This window comes from Taeniopygia guttata, chromosome 2, assembly GCF_048771995.1.
Source record: "Taeniopygia guttata chromosome 2, bTaeGut7.mat, whole genome shotgun sequence".
NCBI classification, from domain to species: domain Eukaryota; kingdom Metazoa; phylum Chordata; class Aves; order Passeriformes; family Estrildidae; genus Taeniopygia; species Taeniopygia guttata.
Window position 1 is genome coordinate 15,324,653 of NC_133026.1, and position 12,721 is coordinate 15,337,373.

At 42.7% G+C, this 12,721-nt stretch overlaps 1 protein-coding gene across 24 annotated transcripts in view; it reads right to left on the reverse strand.

Moving 5' to 3' along the window:
* The window catches only part of SVIL (supervillin), a 134,781-nt gene that overhangs the window by 68,056 nt on the left and 54,004 nt on the right, over positions 1-12,721 (reverse strand). Inside the window, exon 1 of one of the 24 annotated variants that reach the window (XM_030264415.4) lies at positions 104-518. The exons of the other annotated variants lie outside the window; for them this stretch is intronic. Coding sequence (XP_030120275.4) covers positions 104-164 — 61 coding nt within the window. The 5' untranslated portion in view covers positions 165-518. Of the gene's footprint in view, positions 1-103; positions 519-12,721 lie in introns of those variants that run through there. 24 annotated transcript variants of the gene reach the window in all.

The following is a 12,721-nucleotide window of genomic DNA, read 5'->3' on the forward strand; positions in this document are numbered from 1 at the left end:
GCTGCAGGAGAGACAGTCAAACAATATTTACACATGCAGACATATATATGAGAGATTAAACACACACAAACTGCATTTTATTTTATCTTCTTGGAACCCTTACCTTGCTCCTCAGAGTATTTAACATTTCCCAAATAGCTGGAGATCCAAGGATTTCTGAACATGGTTGCAGAAACAAAGGATTCGGCAAAGAGAAACTACAATAGCAGCTAATTCTCAAGCAGCCACAGCCCTTAGGCCTGTCTTAGCAATATCGTGTAGAGATTTTTCATAGCACAGGACTGGAGCTGTCAGGCTATCGCGTCCCAGGGAGTGCAGTAAATGCATAGCAATAGGCTGCAAGCCGGAGCAGCTCAAGCCAGTAATCAGATTACGAACAGAAATTAGGCACATGAATGTTAAAACAGATTGGGCAATGGTGATTGGGAGATTTCTAATATTACCACTTCAAAGATCCAGCCAAATCACACATTATATTCCTGAAAAACGAATGCAGAGCCCCTGACTCCTCATTTTAAGAAACCAAACAAACAAAAAAAACCCCAACAACAACAGAAAAAATGTCGAGAAGAGGAATAATTCCTTCATATCTCCAATCGGGATAAATTGCAGAGCTTATTTAAGAAAAACAGCACCCAGGCTGCCAAAAAATGGACTCTGATAATCATAGCATTGTGCTTAAATGTTTTGCCTATTAGTTGGAACATTTAAAACAGAGAAGATTTATGGATAACATATGAGCAAAATCACTGATGGGGGTAGGGATTCAAGAACAGACACCACAGCTCCAAATATTTTAATTCGAGGCAGAAGGTGAAAAATTGCACTAAAGTACTGTCTAGCTACCTTTTATTTTCTTTTTTTTTTTTTCTTTTTTTCTTTTTTTTTTTTTATTAAACAGGTTTGATGGATTTTGGATTGAAGAGTTGGAATCCTTTCAGCTAATTTTGAAAGTCTGGAAATATTTGTTTGCAATGGTGCAATAACTCTGGTTTAGTTGCCCACACTGAACTACCTGATGGTCTAACACAGATACAATGAAGCATTAAATGTGTGATTGAAACAGGTCCATGCATAACTTAACCCCATCCAAACAAACAGGGAAGTCTATCAGCTTCCCTCCAACAGACTTCTTCCCTTCCAAAAGAACTCAGCTACTATCAGTATTACAGGCTGAGGGAGCTGGGGTGGTTCAGCCTGGAAAAGGCTCCAGGGAGACCTTAGAGTGCCTTCCAGTATCTAAAAGTGGCTACAAGAAAGCAGGAAAGGGACTTTACAAGGACCTGTACATAGGACAAGGGTGATGCCTTTAAGCTGAGGAGGGGCAGGATATCAGGAAGAAATTCAAGTTATTGCAATGGATAGAAGAACATGCATTCTATCTTGTCTAATGCACCTAATATTTGTTTTAATATTTTTATTTTTAAAAACATAAATCATGTTGGAGTCAACCTAATGAAAGCACCTTTTCTTAGCTGATCTTTCAACAGTCCAGAGCTCCCTGGAACGAGAGTCACCCAACACAAGGAATATGGCCTTGAGGCCTCTGACTCATCAAGCCTGAACTTCTCTGTTCAGAAATATTTGATGGTACATACCACGTTTCTTTTCTTTGCCTGTAACCTCGCCACCTCTAGTGTTTAAGTCTAACCACTCCCAGCACTACCAATAGAACACAAACCAACACTGCTGTGCACTCCTGACCAGCTGTGAAGGCCTCCATGTACCTGAGCCTAATATATACAAAAAAAAAATCTGTAATCTGTTGGCACTAGTCCAAACCTGCAATTAACATGAAAATCTGGTGCTTTTCGGCCTAGACATAAGTGCAGGTGTGCTTAAAACACATAATATGGGGCAGAACTAAGGAGCTGCTGGTAACAGTTAATGGGGAAATTCTGGACCAGGATAAGCATTGGTATAGCAACAAGAGACCCTGCTCCCAAAGAAACCTTCTTTCCCAACCTGCCTGTCTGAACACTGTTTATCTGATCTTGTGAATAGCGGTATTATGACTTGGAGCATTTTAACACACTTTAAAGATGTAACTCATCTGGTACACAGTAAGGGAAGTTTCTGATAAAGCTCAGGTAAACACCACTCATTTGATAAATATTGTGTCTGCAATCTTTAGGAAGGCTGAAGGAGAAGTTAGACTTGAGAGCTGAGCTGATGCAATAGCTCAAGGCTGCCAAGAAAGACAGTCCTAGCAATCGTTCCTCCTGCTGCAGAACCTCTGCTAGGTCCTGCTCCCCTAGCCTGACAACTAAAGTGGTAGCAAATATTCCCTTTTATTTTTGCTGGGTGTGCTTTTCAGGAGATGCCTGAAAAGAACAAAGAAAAAGGCACAAGATCTTATGATCAGGAAAAGGATCAACTCTTCTGGCTAACAAAGGAGGTGGGCTCAGCTCAAATGTCACCCCTCTGTCTGGCAGTGTCCCCTACAACACAGAGGAGGGGTATGGTTGTTTTTGTGGAGGGCAGGGACAGGCTCCCCCATTCCTCTGCTATGCATCATCCTCAACATTTTGTCCCAGTGAATGAGGTGCAGAAGGGAAAGCACAGAGAGCTGCAGAAAGACAGGAAAACTCTGGAATGCCTTTCACAATTGCATCATTTTTAAATAGGCTCTTGCTGGTGCTGTTCACATTCTGCCTACAGTACACAGTAAGAAGCCATTCTCTCCAAGTGGTCTGGCTACCACCTGGGAAGAAATATCTGTGATAGGCTTTGGTGCAAATAGGACTCCTTTTCCTACTATATACAGCTGGTCAAGAATCCAGGGGCTACCCCATGGAACCAAAGAGAGATATTATAGGGGAAAGCAAAATATTCAATTAAAAAAAGAATCTCTATCAAGTTCTTCACAAAAATACCTAGAGTTTGGCTTTGAGATTGCTTCACGTTTGGTTGGAAGATGATCACCAGCCATTGCCCTGTGCACAGGACCTATGTGATTTAACATTCCTAGCACTGCTGCTGATACTGAAACTGTGCTGCTGTGCAGAATCTGCAATCCCAGGGTTCATTCAGTGTTGATTCAAGATGAGGGGTATGTGTCAGCACTGCTTCCAATATTAAAACTCAGATGTTGGAGCCTTTGGGTATTACAGCAATGCTATGCACTTCTCACAGATCATTTGGAATTCTGAACTGTAGGTAACTGACCACTTCTGTCCCTCCTTTCCACCAAAAAGGGACCACCTGTCACAAGAGGAGTGCCTGTGCTGGCCCTTAACCAGCTTTGGAAGTGGAGAAAACAGTGCAAAAACAGTAAGTCAGCAGAGTCAAGCAAGGGTATCAAGGAAAGAAGTCTTGGATTTAACATTTTGCTGCTTATTTGAAAACAGCAGGTTTAAGAATAAACCTTTCCCAAAGGAAGAGAAATTAATCTCCAAATACTTGATGAAGAAAGGAGGAAGAATTGTTTGTCCTTCAAAAATGACCCAGTCTTCAGGACCTACAAGTGTGCTCAGCCAAACTACATTATCAAGCCTGTGTTACAAATTGGTAGTAATGTTCTGGTCCCCCTCTGCCATCATTAATTCTTCAGCATTAGCAGCTTCCAACATAAGCAAACACAGAGAGAACAACAGCTCAGCCATCAGAAAGGGGGCAGCCCAGTGGGAAGCTAAGTTTGCAGTCATCTGGGCTTAGAGCTCGAGGTTAAGCATGTATACATTTCAAATCTGAGACAGCTCATGAAAGACCAGCTGGCAGTTAAATGTTGTTCTGAAGCTTCCCACAGGAAGAGAAGGAAAATATCTTCCTTTTGCCTGGCAAAACTAATAGCTATAATCAAAGCTGGAGCTTAAACGACTTGCAAAACACTTCCCAACTTACAGGCCTGCCAGCCCCAAAGCCCTAAGGAGTTATGAACCAGGTCCCACCAAGATCAGGCCTTTCTTCCTCTTGAATTTTGATCACTTATGAATTTATATTTAGAAGTGTTTAGAAGTGATAAAGAGAGGTAGATACTTTGTTGTGACTTGTAGTTATCATAAAAGCAAAAATCAAAGAAGTCCATGACAGCTGTTTGAAGAAAACCTAAAAATAAAATAAAATTTTAAAGAAATCAACAATGCAGAGGAAAGAAAACCCACAGTGACTGCATGAAACTTTCTGCAAATATGCAAGATAGGTAAACAGGAATCTGAACAGCACAGAAAACTGAGATGATCTGTATAAATGTAATAATGAAGAGACGTTTTTATTCACTCTTCATCGGTAGAGATCTAAAGGAGCTCATGAATTTTATTCAATTGCTCTTCTGGCCAAGGTGAGCATCCTTAAGATTAGCTAGTCAAAATGAGCTATGCCAAGGTCTGAGATGCTGTGGATGATTGCAGAAATGAAGGTCAGGAGACTGGGCTACATCAGACCACTCTTTTTCATCAGTCCATCTCGCCTCCCCTCCGAGGATGCAGGCTTCTCGCCTATCCCATGCCACCCTGACAGTTTTTGGTATGCAGGGAAAGCAGCAAGGCACTCCTTTTTCTTATTTCCCCTTCCTCCCAGTCTCCAGCAATCTCTGCCAAGTTGTTCAAGAAGTCAGCCCAAAGATGAAGGACAGGTCAAAAATCTCCCAGAAGATAACTTCAGTAGTACAATCACCTAAAAGTTCAAGTCGTGTCCCAGCAGCCCACCTTGCAATCACAGTATGTATTCAGGGTTTGTCAGGCTTGTCTTCTCCATCAAAATCCCATGTGTGTGTGGAAGTGGTATTTTCTCATTTCTTAAATTGAGGCCATTCTTATGAACTTTAAAAATAGGATAAAGTTTCCTGACATGGTGTCATCACTCCAGCAGAAAGCAAATACAATCCTTTCCAAATAATCATCCTGGCAAAATGATTTTTGTTATGCCAGTGATTGTGTTTTGGACAAGTCTTCAGTTTAACTTCAGCACTGCTTTGCTTGTGTAGCACACTTTAAAACAGGTCATATGCAAAGAGATGAAAAAAGCTGATTAGTAAGATTTATAAATGGGACTGAGGTTTGTAGTACAAAATGTGCTGAAGGAATATGGACAGTCTTTTGTATTGGTTATTTAGTAATGTGCCCTGGGAAAAGGGAGAACAACAGCTATTTTTGTACCTGCACTAGAAATCCCCTTCCAATCTCCGGATTAATATTTCAGATTTCACTCCAGTCAATTTCAGCAATTAATTACTCCTAAAAGAAGACTTTGGTATCTTATAGTTTTGTAACACAAAATGAGGAATATCCTTCCAGAATAAGGGACATGACTCTAGCATCCCCTGACATCCCTACCTCTCATATCACTGTTCGTAAAATTGCATGACAAGACTGTAGCATAATTAAAAGGTGTCCAAGGTTTTCCTCTTTAGGAGTAGGATCAGACTAGAGGAGCTCCTTCAAGTAAGTTCAAAGGCCACGTGCCATTTTCTTATGTGGCAATCAGATCTATCAGCGGGGCACATTATCTGCATTCAGTCACATCTATTTGTCTCTGGGCCCAAAGCAGTAACAGAAGATGTCAGGTGTGAACATGGCCGTTTCTGCACTGAGCAAATGGCTGGAGAGAAGGATAAAGCAGGAACTCCTCTCCCAGCAATACAGACAATCTCAATCATCAAGCAGCTCAAGGACTTTGAGGAGACATGGCGTTTTACCCAGTGAAACAGCACCGGAGAGCGTTTCACAGCACAGCTCTCCGTGGAGCAGCTGCAGCTCAGACTGTGAAGACACAGGGTGAGTCCCATCCTTCATTGCAGCCACGAAGCTTCAGCTTCTTCTTTGCTATTGCAGTGAACGAGAGCTTTGCTGCTGAGATGGCCCCAGACTTAAACTGCTGCTGGGAGACTGTTAAACCTGTGTCCCTCAAAAACAAGCAGCCAAGGTTTCTAGGACGGGCTTCCCCATCTTCTGGCACTTCTGGTGTCTGCAAGCAGTACCAGGCTGTCTCCTTGCCTGGAGCAGCAGGTGGCCCCATGCAGTTAGATGCCACAAAAAGCCCTGCCACACTACTGAGTTTTCTCCTGGCTGCTATTGAACACCTCTGCACATGTATAAAAGCCAAATAAGGGAGCAGAGAGAGGCACACATACCCCAAGGAAGAATTTATAACAAAGCTCTTTGGCTGTTTGTGATAGTCGTCTAAGGAAAACATCAATTTTGTTTACTACTGCGATGTGACATTCCACAGGCCACATGCTATCCCTGCATACATACACCCTGAAATATATTTTTTCAAGCCTCAGGCAGACAGCAACCTTGCAGGCAAGAAATCCATGACCCCAGCTCCCATCTTGTTTATGGCATGATGCAATGCTTTCTCAGAAAATTAAATATTTATTAACAGAAATAACAAAAAACTGTATGCTTTGTTCAAGAGCTGATGGTCAAGGTAGAACAGCTCAACTACAAGTACTGTCATTGCACTATGAAAAAGGTACATGTACCAGGCTTAATTTGCAACCAGCATGGCTAAGCAAAATTGAAAGAGGAAAGAAAAGCTAACCCAGAGATGCTGCAGTTTTGGAGTCTGTTCTCTAGAGAGCAGGTTTAAATTCATGGCAGCTATGGCGCTTTTCTCTTTATTGCCCTTATTCACTCCCAAGGCCCCTGCAAAAATCACCATCACCATTCTTGGTGCTCAGGGGGGTACCAGGAAGTTAATCACAAGTCGGATCTGAAGAGCCTTCCCAGAGCTGCCTGGGAAAGTTTGCACAGCATCTGCTTGTCTAAATCTAAAGAGATTATACTGAAGGAAAAACGTAAATACTTTTTTAAAGGCTTCTTCCATGTGAAAGTCAGATTTTATGAGGTGGATATGAAGCAATGTAGCTTTGTCCTACTCTGTACACAGACAGTGGGTGCCAATATTCCTCTTCTTCTGGGAGTGAGAAAATTGTTTCAGCCAGTAAAAATCAGTTTTCCAATAAAGGGCATAAAACTGCATAATAAGAGAGGAGAAACAGGTCCCAAAGTCATAAAAAAATATAAATTAGTTCCTCTTAGTCCAGTACTTCTCTGAAAGCAGGCAGTGAAAGGAATGAAGACACACTTCTCAGCAAAGGCTCACAAAGTGTTTCAGAATATGGGCTGACAGCATGAACTGGCATTCTAAGGCACATAAAAAACACGCCAGGAAGAGCCACTAACATTTACACAAAAGGATTTCACTTTTTAAAGCCACCTCTAGCATAATTCTTGACACGTGCCGGGCAGAGCGCAGTGTCAGCGCCGGCGGGGCTCAGGCAGCAGCAGCACCGCGCTGCTGGGTCGCATCTCCCGGGGTCTGCGCCGGATCCGTTCTGGGCTGCGCGTCTCACCCAGCGTGTCCCGTCCCCAGACACGGCTCCGCAGCTTGCCTAATAAGGCCAGGCTCGAGTTGACTGGCTGGCTTATAGGTCAGCCGGTGTTTACCTTGCGAGCAGCCGGAGCCTCCGGGCCGCCGCTGCGCCAGGCCCGCGGCACACCCGCGGCACACCGGCCCTGCCCGCGGCACACCGGCGGTACCCGCGGCACACCGGCCGCCGAGCCCGGCTCTGCTTTCACCAAAGGCAGCGCCAAACTGCGGGGAGTGCAGGTGCGGTCTGCACCGCAGCGCAGTGTACGGCCACTCGACTGAAAAAATCATCAGGTTTCTCGCTGCATGAATTGCTCGAAAGTAGGGCAGCAGTGTAGGTATGAACAGTGAACAGCCACCTTCGCAGCTCCAAGGCAGCAGACAGGTACTTGTCAAACACCACAGCCAAGGGAACTAGATGAAAGCAAGGCACAGATACTCATTTGAGCGCTACTATTTAATTATTTATTAGTCTTGATCGGTTATGGTGAGATTCACTGCAATTCAGACTGATGGCTTCAAAAGTAATGATTTACCCTCCACAAAAATAGCTATCTGGCCAAATAAAAAACCTCTTCTGCTGCCGCTTCCCTCGTGATTCAGTCTATTTTCTCCTTTACACCACTCCTAAGGCAACTTCAAGATGCTAGATTTGGATACTGTAGCCCTCTTTCCCAGCAGAGTCTGAGGAAAGCCAGGAGAGGCTCTGTGGTTAGAGCTGGCAGCCACAGGAGAGCGGCACAGGTCACCTCCTGCCACAGCACTGCCACGAGACCCCTGCGAGGGGCCAAGCACAGTGGCTTTTCCCTTCAGGTCAGTACAGACAATGCATTTCCATCCTTCATCAAAACTACCTTGTAAGGTTTAAATACCTACTCAATACTATCTGATATAATGATCTATTTATCATATGATTCAGCTCGAAAATTGTCTTGAGCACAGGGAGTAAAACTAAACTATGATTATCACCCTACTGAAGTAACCAAACGATCACAGTTATGTCCAGTTCCTGCTATGAACCTGGGATTCATGGTATTATAATTTTTAAAAAATAAAATATACGGCCCATTCACTCTTAAAACAGTACATTTAGAAAAAGCCAGCTGATAGTTTGTAAGTTTAGCCATTATCATTTTGGGCTGAAGCTGTGCTCAGGTGCACACACAGATCTTGGCTCAGAATTGTTGACTTTCTCCTCAGTCTGTTCTCACTCAAAATATGCTTCACTTATACAAAGAAATGGGGCACACACATTCAAAAAGGGGCCAGTCAGACATGATTACACAAAGGTAAGTCCTAAAATAAGCCAACTCACTTTGTGTCCAATTTGCTTAGATCAGCAGCACAATATGCTCTTATGAATATCAATAATGAATGCTGGAGGAAACTAAACAACACACAAGGAACAAGAAGAACTGCTGTGTGAGCATTAGACCTGTTAGGAGTTTTAGGAAGAAGTCAAGATAGTCAGGAACTATGAAAATCAGACACATTTCACAGACTTCCAGGCTGGGATGAGAGAAAAGCTAGAGGAAACTGCTTTGCTAGAGGAAATTGGTTCACCCATTCATTTCAAGTCTCTCTGAATACAGAGTGACAAATCCAAAGTACCAGAGGAACACTACTTGTCCTCTTGGTTAAAAAGGAGAATCTCAATAAACTTAGGCACATCTGGAAGGGAACACTCTGACATCCTCACAGGTGATTGCTTATTTGTCACCAGTTAATTTAGGATTGTTTGTGTAACTGCACATGAGCAAAGGTTTTCCAATGCTTTTATGCTTTCACTGTTTTAATTTTAAATGGGAGATAATGTTACAGCTGACTTTTCTCCATTTTAACACTCCCATTTTTCATCTTTGCTCACAGACATTATGAATTCCAAGACAGGCTTCAAGAAGGAATTTTGGAAATACAGCAGTATCTCCTCCCCTGTGCTAAAGGTGGGGGGAAAGGTAGAATTAACATTTTTAATATCTGTATTCTGAATATTTTAAATGCAAAAGGATACCTAAGTGGTAGGGAAGTCACTCTCTTGAAGAAACCTGGCTTTTTCACTGCTCAGGACAAAGCAGAGTTATTATAGTCAGTTAACCTGCCTGGTGCAGAGCTAGAGAGCAAAGTTCTCATTGAATGTTTCAAGAACAGGCCACAAAAGCAATTTCAGCAAAATCTGTACATGCACAGCAAAGGTGATGCTGCAAGAACAGAATAGTAGCTCATGTAAGACCTCTGCTTAAATCAAGGCTGAAGCATATTTTCCACACTCAGTCCCCCCAAAAGGCCACCTCCTCCAGTGACCTTATAAGAATCAGCTGCCACCCCAGCTCTCGGTCACAGCAGAGGAAATTCATCCACCATGTAATCACCAGTTATGTGCTGCAGGCACACATTCACTGAGAAGACAGATGGGGTTTCAGTGAGGTAACAGGGAGGTGTTCTTTCCCTGGTCTACAGATGGTCAGTTCAAGCTCGAAAGTAAAACATCATGACTTTGTTGAAATGAAGTGAGCAGAGAAAACAGCCTAAAAATGAAAGAACAAGGGCAGTTGCTTGGGGAGCCAAGAGTCCAGGTTCCCAGAGCCACCTCATGAGCATCCAGGGAACAGCCCCTAGGGCTGGTGCAATATTGATGCCCGTGTGATGGCTGGAGAGAAGTGCTCAGTCACACCCCAGCTTTTACTGACACATGGAGAGGCTCAGCTGCATTTGCTCCAAAGTTCCTCCTTCCAAGATTAGAACCACCATTTCCCAGCTCTACTCCTTTAAGTCTCCCTTTAGCTCTCATCCTTGTCAATCCCTCACTTCTTATTTTATTTCTGCTGCCTTCTGTACACTTCCACCTTCTTCCTGTGCCCCATAGTATTGGTAATCCCCCTGCATTTCTATTCTTCAGTGTTTCCAAATATACTTTCACTTCTTCCCTGGCTCTTCTGCTCTCCCATTAGAGACCCAATCTCCTCACTATCTCTTTTAACCCACTTCATTTTATCGCCTGCACAAACCCAGTCATCTTTTTGAGAAGGGTTACATTTTCCTTCTCCAGGAGATTTCAGTAAAGGTCTGTCCAACCTAGCACACTTTATTAGGAGAGAACTGATCACAGGAAACTAAGGAGCTGTTTTAGTGAGACCTGAACCAATTGCAATGCACAAAGCTTAACTTCAGCAGCACACTGTGAAGCAGCCAATAACCAGAAGGTCACAGTGTAAACATGCTGATACTCTTGGACATTTTTTTCTTGCAGGTAAATTCCCTTCATCAGTCAACTTGTTTGTCCCATGAATAGCATCAAAGGAATGCTGCACTGTTTCAAGAGAGGCACTAAGCATGTGTAATGGAAAGAGACATCCCTTTAAAAAGAGAAAAGACAGGCAGCTTAAACAAATTAAGAGCTGGAAAGAAAGGACTCCCTTGATGTCTTAATGGCCATTGGTTGTTACAGTAATACACCAACAACCAGTTACAGAAAGGGTGCTGGACTAGATCCTTGCAAGGCAAAGAAAAAATACCTTGCCTTGCAAGGTATTTGTCTAAAAGTGAGGCAAAACCCCTGCTGAGGAACAGTGTATAATCATCAAAATCATAGACAAGCAAAGTACAGCGTCTCCCAGCACAGTGGGACACAGCCCTGTGCCAGGTGATGCTGCAGAATGCTCAGTCCCTAGAACCTCAGGAGGGGCTGCAAACCCCAGCAGGGAAATGGGGTATGTTTGCACTAAGACTTCTCTCTGCCACCACACCACTCTGTCTCCAAACACGGGGCCTTGCAGTTCTCAAGGGAAATGAAATTTTGCAAGCCTTGGGGAATTTTGGATACAGGGACCCTGAGAAGCTCCACTGTTAAATGCTCCATCATCCTCACTGGCACCATAAAGACCAGGCCCACAGTTTGTGATTCAAGCAAGGAAAGGCAGCCATTCATGAGCCTCAGTACCTTGACAGTGCATGTGCTGGGCAGACACACATGAAATTCATGCACCGAGTTTATTGCCAGCACAGTGTCCTGCCCACAGAGTCTACAGAAAGGCATTTTTATGGCATGAAGACAGTCCTTCTTCCTACACCAGGGAGCCTCTGGGAGCCATTTGGAAACTTCCTTTCAGCCCACCAGCACCACTACTGGCATATTTACTATTAAGATCTAGATCTACATTCCACACAAAGGATGTTGAAGTCCAAGCAAGATGCTAGTTTTCCTCATTGCCTTTCTATACCGAGCCTGACTTTCAAGTGCTAATGGAAAAACTGAATAAAACACAGCAGTAGAAGAGTTAAGTAATCCAGCAGCTTCTCTAAATGATTTAACGATTTGTAGTGCAGTTGAGCATACACATAGATTGCTTTGACTTAAAAAAAATCATGTTCATAAATAGTCAAGTAAACAAAAAAAAAAAAAAAGGCTTAGTGAAGGCTACATTTTAGGACATTCAGACTGTCTTGTAAATATACTGTTTGCCAATGGCTGTAAGTCAAACTGCAGCAGTATTTCAGACTGCCATGGAAAGTATGCCTGTATTAAAACCCAGCACAAGAAACTTGAAATTCCTGACAGCATGTGGCCATGCATGAGATCACTGTGAAAAGCTGCATCATTTTCTTGAGCTCTTTATTTTTGTTTCCTGAGAAATTTGAAGCCATAATCAGCAGCTTATACCCAAAGTCCAGATGTAAAGTCAGCACAGGCTGGACTAAGTCCAGGAGTTGCATTAGTTAACAATATACAGGAAAAGAACAAAATCCTATCCAAGGAGATCTGGAGCACTAGAATGCTATTTAATGAAGGCTGAACAAAACTAGAAGTCTGCTCTAGTATGGACACTATACAGGGATTTCATTGGGATACCATAATTTCATTTTTATAGTCAAATTATCACTTTCCAGCCTCAAGGGTATGTGTGCACATGTGTGAAAGTATCTTATTAAACAATTTGGCATATGTAAGTTCTCAACTGGTTTCTTTTTTGAGAGCTTTTTTTGGCTAAGTATTATTATTTCTTGCAAGTCATTATGAAGAATAGTGTTTGAGCATCCAGTTTCTAGTATTTTCAAGGGTCTACATAAAACACATCTGCATAGAAACTGAGTTTTACGGGAAGAAATATTTAATTGATTGGGTTTTTTTAGATTTTTTTCATCTATTGACTATTAGAATATTTTATGTGAGAATGAAAACACAACTCACCTATCCTGTCATTTTGTTTTACAATCAGGATGCAAAGAACAGCAGAAGTCAGGTAACTTGGTAAGTAATCTCAAAAAATTACTTCCAAAAACATAAGGGCAGGGTAGAGAAAAAGGAGTAAACGGAGGGATGCCAAGGTGAATCAGCTCTAGGAATGCCAGAAATCTACATTTAGTGTGGACTGCTCTCATGTTTCATTTCAAAAGTTGTTTCTCTGTGGAA